At 35.7% G+C, this 15,080-nt stretch overlaps 2 protein-coding genes across 2 annotated transcripts; one reads left to right on the top strand and one right to left on the bottom strand.

The window, feature by feature from the left end:
* The first annotated feature begins 1,867 nt into the window (after positions 1–1,867).
* On the top strand, positions 1,868–3,135 carry LOC122289453 (RING-H2 finger protein ATL79-like). The gene has a single exon (XM_043096439.1). It carries the CDS (start codon positions 1,984–1,986, stop codon positions 2,671–2,673), a length of 690 nt encoding a protein of 229 aa, XP_042952373.1. The 5' UTR covers positions 1,868–1,983; the 3' UTR covers positions 2,674–3,135.
* Positions 3,136–12,446: 9,311 nt separating this feature from the next.
* Positions 12,447–13,819, bottom strand: LOC122288905 (60S ribosomal protein L9-like). The gene is made up of 3 exons (XM_043095726.1): positions 13,379–13,819; positions 12,999–13,121; positions 12,447–12,838 (listed from the first exon to the last, which is right to left on the bottom strand). Exons 1-3 carry the CDS (start codon positions 13,748–13,750, stop codon positions 12,752–12,754), a joined length of 582 nt encoding a protein of 193 aa, XP_042951660.1. The 5' UTR covers positions 13,751–13,819; the 3' UTR covers positions 12,447–12,751.
* Between the last annotated feature and the right edge of the window lie 1,261 nt (positions 13,820–15,080).

The raw sequence follows: 15,080 nt of genomic DNA on the forward strand, positions 1-15,080 counted from the left end.
ATATAAAAAATAATTCAATTTTTTCAAATTTTAAAACAAAAATTATATTATAACAATAGTTTAATTTTATAATATTTTTATTCAATTTTTTATATCTAATTTTTTAAAATCTCATAAAAGTATTAAGTTTATTATAATTTATAAATTATTTCACTACTATTTATATATCAACTCATCTTATTTCACTATATGAACCAGGTCTTGGTGACTCTTGCAAAACATCTCCTCGAGGTTTTGTCCAATTTGAAGCTTTTAAGTGAGGAGAGACATATGGAGTACTGGGTTGCATAATATTTACAGTTTACAAATATTTCGCATAACATTAAATGACTAATTAATCTATATGACCCACTTTACATGGAAATAGATTCCTTCAATTTATTACAAAGATCTCAAGTATGAGAGAAATAGAAATATAAATCAAGCCCTACAATATTTATTGATCCATACATGTACCATAAATGTTTCAAAAGGTATGAAACAAGTAGGGCTGAAAGTCGAACGGCCCGGACCGGAAAAATCGATCGGACCGGTCATTTTTGGACCGGACCGACCGAATAGATTAAAAAAAAATTATTATTTATATAATAGTTGAATTACTAATAGTCTAATACTAATACAATTATATAGTTATACTAATTATAAATTCATAATAACTAAATTATTGTAAGTCTATAACTATATTATATATATATTTAGTATCAATGTATTACTATATTCTTTAATATATAACTATTAACTATAATATATAGTATTAGTATAACCGATCAAAAAAAAATATAGTACTAGTATATATATTAATGTATTAACATATTATAAAAGTTATAGTATAAATTATAATATATCATATATTTGTAAATTTATAATAGTATTAGTATAGTTAACTTAATATGTAATATGTTAGCATTAAATCACTATAACTACATAGAATATTAGTAATAAGAGTATTACTATTATTTAATATAATATTACATATATTATCACTATCATTACATATATTTATTAGTTATAGTATTAGTACTAATAGACTAATAGTATTAGTTATTAATATTACATATAGTTACATATATTACATATATTACTATTATTATTACATGATATAGTTACATATATAATTATCACTATTACTAATAGTAGTAGTGTATTACTAATATATATAATAGTATAGTATATGTATATATATTAAATATGTCACAATATAATTACATAAGTATTAAACAAAATATTATTGAAAAAAAAAAAAAAAAAAAACTCATAGGGTGGATCGAACGGACCGACCGGACCGGACCGTATGAAGTTCGGTCCGGTCCAGGGTGGAAAAACCCTGGACCGAATAGGTCCGGTCCGGTCCGTAAAACCTCTTTGGACTGGACCGAATTCACCCCTAGAAACAAGTAATAAAGTTAATAATAGTTCACATAATCACATGTTTATTTATCTTTCACTTAAGACTTTTAAGTTTTGACAAAATCAGGAAGAAAGCTTAATCTTTTTACATATATATATTTTTTCTTTCAAGCCGAAACTTCAAGAATAAGATTTAGTTTGAATGTTGAAATAATATAAAAAATTTGTTAATATTATTGAAATAATATTATTTTTGTTTTAATATTGTAAAAAATTAAATTATTTTTATATTTTATTTAAAATTTTGTACAAGTTATAATAATAAAATAAAATAAAAATAAAAATATTGATGTTTTAATATTATTTAAAATTAGATAATGATTTCCAAAGTTAATCAATGTATCGAACAAACTGGAAAGTTAAAAAAATAAAAAATAAAAAAAAAATCGAAAAGTTAAAAGATGACAACCTCGTGTGTACGGAACGCATCTTGATGCAGTGACCAATATATTAATTATACCATTCCCACCCTCTTACTCCCACGCAATCTCTCTCTCTCTCTCTCTCTGCATATGTACCTACCTCACCTCGTAAGCCCAAAAGCCCGAAAGTCTAGAAAAGATTACCCTCTTTCTTATGTTTCAGCCGTCGAGCTCAATCGAAAGACAGAATCAAATGCGATCGATACCAGAACTAAAACCAGCGGCAGCCGCAACTCAATATGTAATACATCTCTCTCCACCAACATCTTCTCCAACAACAACAACATCAACATGCGAAGCACATGCTTGCAGGTGGCAGCCCTACTCTAATTCCAGAGATTTTGAAGCAAACGCTACTATAGTCCTCATCGTCCTCCTCTGCTCTCTCGTCTGTGCGCTGGCTCTCAATGCCACCATCCGCTGCTTCCTACGCGGCGGCCGAAGTCACCCACCACCTGACAGCAGCCTTCCCCAAAATGAACAGCAACAACATCATCAGCGGAAGACCTCCATGCAGAAAGATGCAGTTGAGGATCCATTGGTGGCAGCTCCCACGGTGGTCTTCTCGGTCGGGATGAATCTGGCTGGGGCGGAGGCCGAGTGTGCCATTTGCTTGTCGGAGTTCGTGGAGGGAGAGGGCATTCGGGTGTTGGTAAGGTGTAAGCATGGATTCCACGGGCAGTGCATCGAGGAGTGGTTGTCCTCCCGCTCCTCTTGCCCCACTTGTCGCAGCGGTTGTCTCCCTTCCCCTCCATCTTCACGAGAAGACACGGAACCCTGCCAAAGGAGTAGCATCCAACAAAACCTCCCAACCGCCTCCGCTGCAACTGCAACTCTCTCATGATTACGATTCGGAGGTGCTATATATGTATATTTCCATGTCCTACTGCAGCTGGCTCGCTAGCCAGCAATAATTACTAGGAGTAATAATAATTTGCATGATTTTCTTCCACTGGAGAAAGTAATGCTTATGCAATATTATCTTTGGCTATCAACTACATAAGCACAAAGAACCTGGAAATGTATCACATTTAAAGATCATCTATGTCGACATGAGTGAATTAACTTTGCTTTCCGACCATTTTAATCGTTTCGGGTTAAATAAGTACGGAATATGTTTGAGAAACTGATCCTTAAAATAGGAAGAAAGAAGGATCAGCAGTTTAAAGCTAAAACTCTCTGAACAGACAGGAATCGTTCCATCTTCACAGTAATCTGTAATGGTCAGAGAGCCATGTGAACACTAAGCGTTTCACCTTCAGTCGTTGTACAAACCGCATTCATGCATTATACCCAACACCTCAGACAGGCAAAGTAAAAGTAGTAGAAAAACGACAAGCAACTGTCAGTAGTACTGATTTTGTTGAACGTCCCAGTTGTCTCCGTCTGACACAACAGATCAACTACATCACCTTTCTGTTTCGGAGTTCCATTTGTGAGGTCTCGAATGTCTCGAAGACTGCAATTTGATCGTTTCCCGTGAGAAAGTGCAATCGGCCCTATCAGTTTGTTGGGATATTGGGCCGGAGAGATAAAATTATTTAATTCGATAATATTTAGACCTGTGCGAAGAGTACATTAATAAATTGTTTACGGAATATAATTTAATTAAGTAATCTATTCATTATTCAGATAGACAATTTCAAATATAACAATATTTTTTTATTAAATTTAAATCCATTAAATCAAGAGTAAAAGACAAAATAAAATTTAAAATAAAATTAATTTATTATGTAATTGTAAATAAATTGTTATACATTAGTAAATATATTATTTTTTAATTTAATTTAAAAGATAAAATTTAAATTTTATAAATTAAATCTTATATTTATGTAAATTACGCGTCAATTTGAAAATAGAACAAATCAAACAAACAAGATGCATTTTATAGAACAGTTAAATCCACTCCCCGCATTAATAATACAACGACGGAGATGCAATTAAACAGAGAAAGAAGAAGAAGATAATTAGTCGTTTCACTTGTCCTGGAATCCAGCCAACGGCACGGAACTCAAGAGACTCTAAACCCCACACCTTTATTTATTTTCGGGAGGAGGGATTAGACACATATATCAATGTAATCCTATAAATTAAGAAAAATAATAAACATATAATATTTTTTATAATATATTTCATAATTATGTTTTAAGGTAAAAGATATTATTGTTAAATATCATATAAAAGTAATACTATTTTATAAAAATATTCTCATTTTATATTATATATTGTAAAAAGTACTGTGAAGATTGTCGTGTATATGAATACTTATAAACTAACTCGAAACATATACTACCTGTATCTTATATTTTTTCTATCTCCCCTCCTCGCCTTCCCAGTTCCCTTCTCCAAACCCTCAAGCAACTGGCCTCTAACTAACGCTGCTGCTGCTACCCCTAACCAACATCGCCACCCCCACCTTCTTTGCCCCCATTGACGTCACTGTCGCACGCCTCACATTTCTCGCCCCACATCAATGTCGCTCCTCACTAGCAGTAGGTACGAGATATCTCTCTCTTTCTTCTCTCAATTAGGGTTAAGGGGGTGGGAGAGTAAAAGGTAAAAAAATATTAATTGGCGTGACATGTTCATGCTACGTCAGTTTGTAAAATCTCTTTATATTTATAGTATTTTTTTTCAAAAAATCATTGCTCGATAAGAGATATTAAAACAAAAATCTTATAATATCTTCTCGAGCAATGTTAAGTCGAAAAATATTTTTTCGTGTAAAATAAATTTGATAAATTAACAAAGATATATTAGTTTTTGAGCTTATTTTTGTAAATCGATCGAGTACTATTTTTCAATTTGTTCTCTCAAGTTTCTCCTTCATCGGTGGATGTAGATTCAACTTAGTTCTCTCCAACATGACCCCAAGGACGAAAAGTGGCATATTCAAAATTTTAAATTTGAAAACTTAAGTGACACGAAGTTAATCCTATGTATAATATAATTTATTGTTGTTAAAAAAAATAAAAAATAAAACAATAATTTATTGTTATTTATGTAAACTTTTTTTACAGTATTAAATACTCGATAAATATTGTTAGAGTTCATTTCATGTGTTTATGTTTATACCACTTGAGGCATTCAAATTCAAGTGAAAACTTGGTAAAATTTCCTTCCATGCAACATATCCTCAAGCATGTATTCTTGAGACAGTAGTACTTGTTATTTTGGACATCTGCGTATTTTGCATATCTAGAAGATGGTTGGAGAATAAGATAAAATGAGAATTTTGTAAATAATAATAAAATAGTTTTATAAATAGTAATAAAATCATTTAAGTTAATATGCTTGTTTTGGAAAAGGAGAGAGAATGTTGAATAAAAATATTATAAAGTTAAAATTATTTAGTCCCACTCAATCTAGTTTCCCATGCGTATACCTCCCAATGACATAACCATAAGATTGAAAATGCATTTCCTAACAGTATTGATGATTTTCTCCAACAATCAAGGGCACGTACACAAACTGTATCTAGATGTTGAAACCCAACCCCGTGTACAGGTATATACCGAACGGCCAATATCTTAAAAAAGTATTTTTTCTCTCCAAGAACTATTCATCGTTATAAATATTTTATATTAATTTTTCTCTCCTGCTATTGATTTTTTATTGAAAGAAAAATATTAAAAAATAAAATATTTAAATGATATGAAAAAATAGATAAATTGATGTATAATCTATTATAAAAATTATTATAAAAAAGAAAAAAAATATTTTAATAATATATTTTAAAAAATAAGATGAAAAATAAGAGTACTCTTAGAAATGGAAAAATTGTTCGATCTTGAAAAAAAAAAAAAAGAAGAAGTTAGGTTTGCGTTAAAATGTGATCTTTTCATAGATGGGTTTGCTTTAGTGGCTTTAATTTTTGCTTTAAAAAAGTACAGGTATAGAGGCTCTCGAAAAACGGCCAATTATCTTTTTTAATTATTGGAGGAGCTGAAAAAGCACTTGGAACAATAAGCTAAGAGGTGATTGTGAACCGTCACAACTCAACTACAGTGACCTCCAATGTTATTGATGGAGATGTGTATTGACGAGGAACAAGATGAGAATCAACCATTGCTATTAAAGAATTTAGTGCAAGTTTTAGAGAGGTTAGTCATAAAGTCAAAAGTTAAGGAGATAAAAGATTGATACAACCTATTTGGATAAGTTTTCAATGGTTATAGATCCTGATCTTAACTTGATTCTTGACTTTTTTAAATAAATTTTTAATTTAATTATAAGTTTAAGGGATTTCACTTTTATAGATTCACATCAGACCAGCATCTACAAACCTTTCAACTCATTCAATAGTATATGATGATAGTTGGGATACCTCTATTCTACATACACAAGGTTATTTAGATTTAAGCCCCCTTGTGGAAACTAGTGGAGCTCAAAGACCAACCGATCGAATTTACAGATAGCTGACGTTTGCTTACAATCTGGTTGGAAACTACAGAGATTGGAAGAGATGGTTGGAAATGAATTAACGAGACAAGTACTCTTATGCGAAGAATCTAATGTTAGGCGCTTGTGGTACGGGGCATACAATTACAACTAAAGTAGAAATGAGAAAGAATAAAAGAAATAATAAGGAACTTCAATTGTAGAAGAATTTCACTTATAGCAAAAGGATTACATGAATTTCTCTCTTGAATAAAGAGAGCACAATTGATAATACACTCTCTTATAAAATGAGAAAACTCACTCTTTCTTATAAAAGGAGAGACAATATATAGGAGAAACCTCACTATTTTTCTCTCTAAAACTCTCTCTCTTTCTCTAAATTTTTCTTTCAAAATGGGATAGATTTTTAAAAGCAAAAACATGTATTTATAGGAGTTAAAGGAGGTGGAAGATGGCGGAAGCAAGTGGAAGATGGCGGAAGCAAATGTGAACGCAAGCTTGATGTAGGTTGTCAACTAGCCACCATTTTTGACCCATAAAGGTGGCTTTGGCGGTGGAAGATGGCGGAAGCAAATGTGAACGCAAACTCAACTAGCCACCATTTTTGACCCATAAAAATTCATAAAAGTGGCTTTACCGCTACATAACTCCCACTTAAAGTCACTTTTGTAATCCTTCTATCTTTTCTACACTTTTCATCTCCATGCTGCTTACATATCTGCTAGGCCTAAGGAGGATCGACACCAGATAAACTTGTCATTATTAATTGGCTTTGTTAATATATCTGCTAGGTTGTCTTTTGTATGGATTTTTTGTATATCCACACTTCCTTTTTCCACCTTCTCACGAACGAAGTGATACTGAACTCGTATGTGCTTTGTCCTTGAATGAAATGCTGGATTCTTTGCCAAATGCAAAGCGCTCTGACTATCACAAAATAAATCAACCTTCTTTTGTACGTGTCCGAACTCTTTCAGTAGCATTTGCAACCATATTGCCTCTTTGCTAGCTTGTGTAGCTGCGACATATTCTGCCTCCGTTGTAGAAGTAGCCACGATAGACTGCAATTTTGAAACCCAGCTTACAGCTCCGCCAATAAGAGTAAACACATAACCTGAGGTGGACTTGCTCTTGTCAAGATCTCCTGCATAATCTGAATCAACATAGCCTCTGACAGTAAAGTCTGATCCTTCATAACAAAATGCAACATTTGAGGTACCCTTGACATATCTCAGGATCCTCTTTACAGCACTCCAATGCTCTTTACCAGGATTCGCCATGTATCGACTAACCACTCTCACTGGTTGTGCAATGTCTGGTCTTGTATAAATCATAGCGAACATTAAGCTACCCACTGCTGATGCATACGGTACTCGAGACATTTCCATTCTCTCTGCTTCATTGCTAGGACTCATACTTGAGGATAACTTGAAATTAATAGGAAGAGGGGTAGAAATTGGCTTACAATCTTGCATGTTGAAGCGTCGCAAGATTTTCTTCAAATAATTTTTCTGAGAAAGCCATATCTTCCTATTATTTCTGTGTCGGTAAATTTGCATCCCTAGAATCTTGTTTGCTGGTCCCAAGTCCTTCATTTCAAACTTCCTAGCCAACTGTGCCTTTAAGTCTGTAATACGATCTTTGTTGGGGCCTGCTACCAACATGTCGTCAACATACAACAACAGAATAATGAAATTACCATCACCAAATCTCTTATAGTAAACACAAGGATCTGAACTATGTCTGTTGTATCCAAGGCTCATGATAAAGGAATCAAATCTCTTATACCAACATCTCGGCGCCTGTTTGAGACTGTATAGAGATTTGTTCAACCTGCAAACCAAGTTCTCTTTTTCTTTTTCTTCAAAACCTTCTGGTTGGAGCATGTAAATTTCTTCTTCAATTTCTCCATGAAGAAATGCAGTTTTCAAGTCCAGTTATTCCAAGTACAAGTCAAATGTTGCACACATCGCAAGGACTGCTCGAACCGTTGAGAGTCAAACAACAGGAGAGAATATTTCGTTGAAGTCTATGCCTTCTTTCTGAGCAAATCCTTTCACCACCAATCTAGCACGATACCGCTCCACTTGGTCATTGCCATTTCGTTTGATCTTGTAAACCCATTTGTTTCCGATGACCTTTCTTCCTTGTGGTAGTGGTACAAGATCCCATGTTTTGTTTTTATGGAGAGCTTCAATTTCTTCTTGCATTGCAACCATCCACAGAGAAGCTTCTTGGCTATTTGTAGCCTCATGGAAAGTTGACGGTTCTCCATCTTCTGTTAGTAGACAGTATGCGACATTTCCCTCCATGATGTACTCTGAGTGCCAAGCTGGTTCTCTTCTCTTCCGAGTTGATCGTCGAACTTGTGGAATTGCACACTCAGCTTGTTCTTGTTCTTCGTGCTCTGATATTGCTTCAGAAGAATCTGGAACTTCTAATTCTTGTCTTTCTTCAACTTGAACTGTAGTAGTATCTGGTTTCTCTTTTGAAGTGCTATCATTTTCTTTTTCTTGTACCTTATCTCCTACAAATACAACATCCCTGCTGATTAGCACCTTGCGGGCAGTGGGATCCCACAGGCGATACCCCTTGACTCCATTAGCATACCCTAAGAAAATACATTTTCTGGATTTTGGATCTAGCTTTGATGTTTCTTGGGTGTTGTACATAACATAAACAGGACTTCCAAATGTATGTAAGTGAGAATAATCAGCTAACTTATCAGTCCACATCTCCATCGGCGTTTTCAGATCAATTGCGGTTGATGGTGACCGATTGATCACATAACAGGCAGTGTTGACTGCTTCTGCCCAAAATGACTTGGCCATTCCCGCAGTTCTCAACATCGCTCTTGTTCGTTCTAACAGGGTTCTGTTCATCCGCTCTGCTACTCCATTTTGTTGTGGAGTGTATGCCACCGTGAGCTGCCTTTTGATACCTTCTTGTTGACAGAAGCTATCAAATTCACTACCAGTATATTCTCCTCCATTGTCTGTCCTTAAACACTTGATCTTCTTTTCAGATTCAAGCTCAACCCGTGCTTTGAATATTTTGAAAACTGGAAATACATCTGCTTTATTTTTTATTGGATACACCCAACATCTCCTGGAGTAATCGTCAATAAATGACACAAAGTATTTTGCTCATCCTAGGGACAAAATTGGTGCTTGCCAAACATCAGAATGGATTAGTTCTAAGATAGCTTTACTTCTAGCAGAGGAACTACTGAATTTCAATCTGTGCTGCTTACTAGTAACACAATGCTCACAAAAGGGTAATGAAACCTTTTTGAGCCCTGGAAGAAGCTTTTGTTCAGCAAGAATCTTCAAACCTCGTTTCGACATGTGGCCAAGCTTACGGTGCCACATCATTGTTAATTCTTCTGCCGAACTTGTCAGCACAGTGGATGCTTCTCCTTCTTGTTGTGTTTCTCCTTTAAGCATGTACAAATTTGCAGCTATCTTTTCCGCTTTCATCATTACAAGCGCGCCTTTAACTATTTTCATGATCCCATCTTGAATATGGGTTTTACACTCACTATTATCTAATTGTCCTAAAGACAATAGATTTTTCTTCAGGCCTTTCACATGTCGTACCTCCTGAATGATGTGAACTGTACCGTCACACATCTTCAATTTGATGGTACCAATACCAGCAATCTCCAAGGCATGATCGTCTCCCATGAACACAGATCCTCCTGAGATAGGTTCATATTGATAGAACCATTCTCTCCGGGGAGTCATATGTCATGTTGCTCCTGAGTCAATAAGTCAGACATCAGCAAATCTTCTTCTACCTTCAGTAACTGTTGTTGCCTCACTGTATAAAATTTCACCATCATCTGAGGTGCTTGCTACACAACCCTGAGCTTTTGACAACTCAGGGCCTTTTCCTTTGGCTTCTTCGTTCTTTTTGAGATGCCAACACTCCCTTTTGTAGTGCCATTTCTTGCTACAGTGATGACACTTGACATTCTTCTTACTTCTGGATTTTGATCTACTCTGATTTTGACTCCCACTAGGGCCACGTTCCGTTGATCTCCCTCTCGTCATTACCAAAGCTTCAGCTTGTTGTGAACCTCCTGGTCTATCTTCTTTGCTTTTGCGCCGACTTTCTTCTTCAAGAACTGCAGCTGCAATATCATCGAAGACTAGAACTTCAATGTTGTTGGTTAAGTTGATGATGAGTTGATCATACGAATCAGGTAGACTTTGAAGTAGAATTTCAGCACGTTCACCCGTCTCTATGTTATGCCCCATTGTTGTGAGCTGTGAAAATAAAGTGTTGAGGGTGTTGATGTGGTCTGTCACCATAGTTGACTCCATCATCCGAAGGGTGTAGAGTTTTCTTCTCAAGAAAATTTTGTTGTGTAGTGATTTGGCTTCGTACAATTTTGTCAGAGTATCCCATATCTCTTTTGCTGTCTTTTTCTCCGCCACACTTGACAATACTCCATCAGCTAGTGCAAAGTGCAGATTAGCAATAACATTACCATCCATCTCGTTCCACTTGTCGTCATCAGTGATCTCATCGGGCCTATTATTGAAGATGCCTCCTTTCCACTAACTGGATCTAACTGTAGCACGAAAACCGGCTATAAACCTGATGCTTTGATACCACTGTTAGGCGTTTGTGGTACGGGGCATACAATTACAATTGAAGTAGAAATGAGAAAGAATAAAAGAAATAATAAGGAGCTCCAATTGTAGAAGAATTTCACTTATAGCAAAAGGATTACAAGAATTTCTCTCTTGAATAAGGAGAGCACAATTGACAATACCCTCTCTTATAAAAGGAGAAAACTCACTCTTTCTTATAAAAGGAGAGACAATATATAGGAGAAATCTCATTATTTTTCTCTCTAAAACTCTCTCTCTTTCTCTAAATTTTTCTTTCAAAATGGGATAGGTTTTTAAAAGCAAAAACATGTATTTATAGGAGTTAAAGGAGGTGGAAGATGGCGGAAGCAAATGTGAACGCAAGCTCAACTAGCCACAATTTTTGACCCATAAAAGTCCATAAAAGTGACTTTACCGCTACATCTAACGGCTGGAAGGGACATCTCACCATGGACTATGTCTCCTAAATCTCCTAAAAGGATCTTTCTCAACAAAATCTGCATGCCGGTTTTCTCGGATTCACAGTCAAAAGGTGGATAAATGGTTTTAGCACAATCTAATTCCTTGTAATATTTCCATCTTCACGTGGAGGGGTGCTTCCCAATACTTGTGGGTTCCTTTTGGCAACAATATAGTCCACTACTAGTGCTCTTAGCCTCAAAATATAACGACTGCAAGCACCCGAAATGTGAAGACATGGACTATTGTGATAGTTTTATGGAGAACGGACTTCGTCGGTTTGGGAAAGTAATAGAGATTGCAGGTTCCTGAAACGTCCCTATCCTTCTTTTATTTATTTTGCAAAAATAGTTTGGTGCTTTATAAATTAGGCCCCATTTCATGCTCATTGCATGCTCGTGCATGAGAGCTGCAAGCCTATAGAGAATCGTGAAGATTAGACATGGGTTCGTCACCGATTCAGCTTAGATCTCAGATAACATTTAGTCTCAGGCAATCTCAGCATTCAAAGATAAATTACATGAAAATTACTTTTTACCATTATTCAATATTCTATTATTACTTTTCACTTACTTTTTCACTACTATTCATAACATACCTCAACACTTCTCAACACCCAAACCCAACTGTGCCAGAGAAGAAATACGTATATGCACAGGGCAAACTTCACAGTGGAATGTATTGAATGAGCTCTTTTTTTCCTTTTTTTCTCAAATTCAACTTTCTTCTTCAAGTCATCAAATTCAAAGTTCAATAATACATGTGGCCATTACCAAGTAGCCAAGAACATGTTAGGGCTTGTTTGGGTAAATTCTTATCTCAAGATTTCTAATAATTTTCTTTCTAAACATCATTTAAACACAACGCTTTTCAATTTTAACTTTGCAATTTTTTGATCTAATCATTACTTAATCATTATTCAAGCATAAAAATCCAATACAAATTTTCTAAACTTCCAAACAAAACATAAAAAACAATATAATTTTTTCAAGTTTCAAAACAAAAATAATATTAAAAAATAACATTCAAACAATTTTTTTAACTTTATAACATTTAATTCAACTTTTTATATATTCGCAAAATCCAATAAAACATGTTAACTCTAACCATTTCATTACTATTTATAGAATTCTCATTTCATCCCATTACTCATCTCATCTCATTACTCAAACAAGCGTGTCCACAAGAATGTTGTCTATACAAAAAAGTTCTTCCTATCGAATAGTTCATAGTGTTCATGATACCAACATGCTGATGAGCTCTACAGCAAACTCATTTAGGATTTATTTTAAGAAGGTCCCAAAAACATTGCAATATTAACTCCATATTTGAAGTGCACAACTCTTACAACATTTTTGGGGAAGCCAACATTTTCTTGACAAGTAGAATTAAAAACGACTAGCGCTATTAAGCCATTGCTTACTTATAATAAAATGGGAATTAATCTTCCCCAGCTACTCTGCCTTTCTCACTGACATAGATACCATCAAGGAATTTCCTGATATCTTTGTTCTTGACATGGCATTTCTGTTTTCAAAAATGGAAAAAAAGTTTTCTCAGAGCAGGGAAGCCATGTAAAGTATAAACAAGATCCTTAATAAATAATTATTTTATCACTAATTATTTGCAAGCAGTCTCTTTGGTGGTCTCTCACATACACAAGCAAGTACAAAGGGAATGAGAGTACCTGGTTTATCAGGGCCGCGGAACGTGAAACAAGTTCGATATCATTCCCGTCCAAAATGAGTTCATCCTTCACCTTTTCAGATCGAAGGATTGAGACACCTTCAAGCATGTCCACTTTCCTGACCTGACATGACCCCAAAAACACGAGAACATGTACCAGGATGTGAATCAAACTTAGGTATCGCTTATTCCAGTCTGACGACATTAAGAAACAGCAAGTCCCGCACAACCTATATATTCCTATATATTCGTTAACGTTAACAAGCACAGAACAAGGATCGGGATGTAGCATCCAACTCTGTTAGAAAGATTTCGATTTTATGTTTATCCAATCGAATTGAGTCCAAAACAGTTGGAAACAGAGAAGAAAGAGAAAGAAACCTTCTTCTCGCCAAGGAAGTTACGGATCTCGATGGAGCGGTTGGAGTTGGTGATGGAGGCGTTGATGGGGAAGTGAGCGTAGACGAAGCGCATCTTGTAGCGGTAGCCCTTGGTGACGCCGGTGATGAGGTTATCGACGTGGCTGAGAGCGGTCCGAATGGCAGCGGAGGTCTTCCTGGAGCCGAACCATGCCTCGACTTTGAGCTTCTTCTTGCCTTCCTCGTCAGTGATCAGCTGGAAGTCCAAATTAAGGTGCTTGAAATTACGGGTCAGCTTGCCGCGCGGGCCCTCCACCTCTATCAACTTCGCTTTCACCTTTATCTTGACCCCTTCCGGGATCTCCATCGTCTCCGAAGACAGTATGCTCTTCATCTCCGACGCTTCTACTTCAGCTACTGCTGCCGCTGCGACTCCTCCACCACAGATGCAGATGCCCTGGTACAAAAAGAAGGTCACGGTTTAAAAGGGCTTGGATGTGTCTCGGGCCTAGGGCCCAACTTTCACGGGGCTTCTTAAGTACCATTTATGTTTTCACCATTTTAAAATTTATTATCTTAGTATTACCATATCCAACACATTTTTTAAAGAGAATTATTATAGATATAAAAAGATTACATAAAATAAATTCACAAATTAATATAGTTTCATGAAATTTATTAGATTTATTTTATAATAAAAATAACTTTACAATCTGACGTACCATATCAAACCACATCAGTTTGTGAGTTTACTTTTGTGTCATCTCTTTATAACTAAAATATTTTCTTTTTTAAAAGAGTCCATCTTCTCAATAGGTATGCCGTTCTCAATAGTTAAATGACAACAAATGAAATTCCAACACATCATCAATCCTCCTATAAATTTCATGAGCCACATTACAGGATAGTAAAATCAAATGCACTCCCTCCTGATTTCCACTACCCACCCTCCTGCAACCCCCTCTGCACTCCACACCACCGTAATCCCATTTGCACTCCACACCACAGCATTGTCGCAGCCTAGCAAATCTCTCTATCTTATCATAGCTAGCTTCTCTCCCCAGCCCGTCGCACCCTTCACTCGTCGCAGCACATTGCATCCTTCAGCCAGTCGCCCTCCTTTAGCCATCGCACATGGTAAATGATTTTCAGATCATATTAAGCATCATGTACTTCCTGTGTTTCATAGCAAACCAAGGCATTTTCAAATCGTATTAAGCATTACCTGCTTCTATTGTATTCGCAACAAAAATTGATAAGCCAAGTGTGGGGCTAGGGCTCGATGGGAGGGAAGGAGGGAGTGGCGCTCAAGCTCAAAGGGAGGGAATGAGGGGGTGGGGCTAGGGCTCGAGGGAGGGATTCGTGGTTCTTGAGGGAGAGGAGAGAGAGCGGGTGGGAGGAAAAATGAGATTTCAATCCTATACAGTGCGGCGCCTCTGTTTGTAAATGAAGTGTCTACGTGTAAACTTTCTATTGTATGCCATTTTTTAGGGGAGAGCGGAGTGACTTGCAAGAAGATATTCTCTTTTTAAAATAATATTTTCAAATTAAATAGTTGATTTTTTTATTATAAATTATTGTTTCCACCAATATCAATATTTACCATGTATCTCTAGTTAGCTCATATATCTAGGTTTGGCTGTTTTTCTTTTGAATATGTAATCCTAGGTGTCAAGATGTAATCACAGTATTCTTTCGTCATAAGTGAGAGCTATTAATAAATC

This window comes from Carya illinoinensis, chromosome 12 (genome assembly GCF_018687715.1).
Source record: "Carya illinoinensis cultivar Pawnee chromosome 12, C.illinoinensisPawnee_v1, whole genome shotgun sequence".
NCBI lineage: Eukaryota > Viridiplantae > Streptophyta > Magnoliopsida > Fagales > Juglandaceae > Carya > Carya illinoinensis.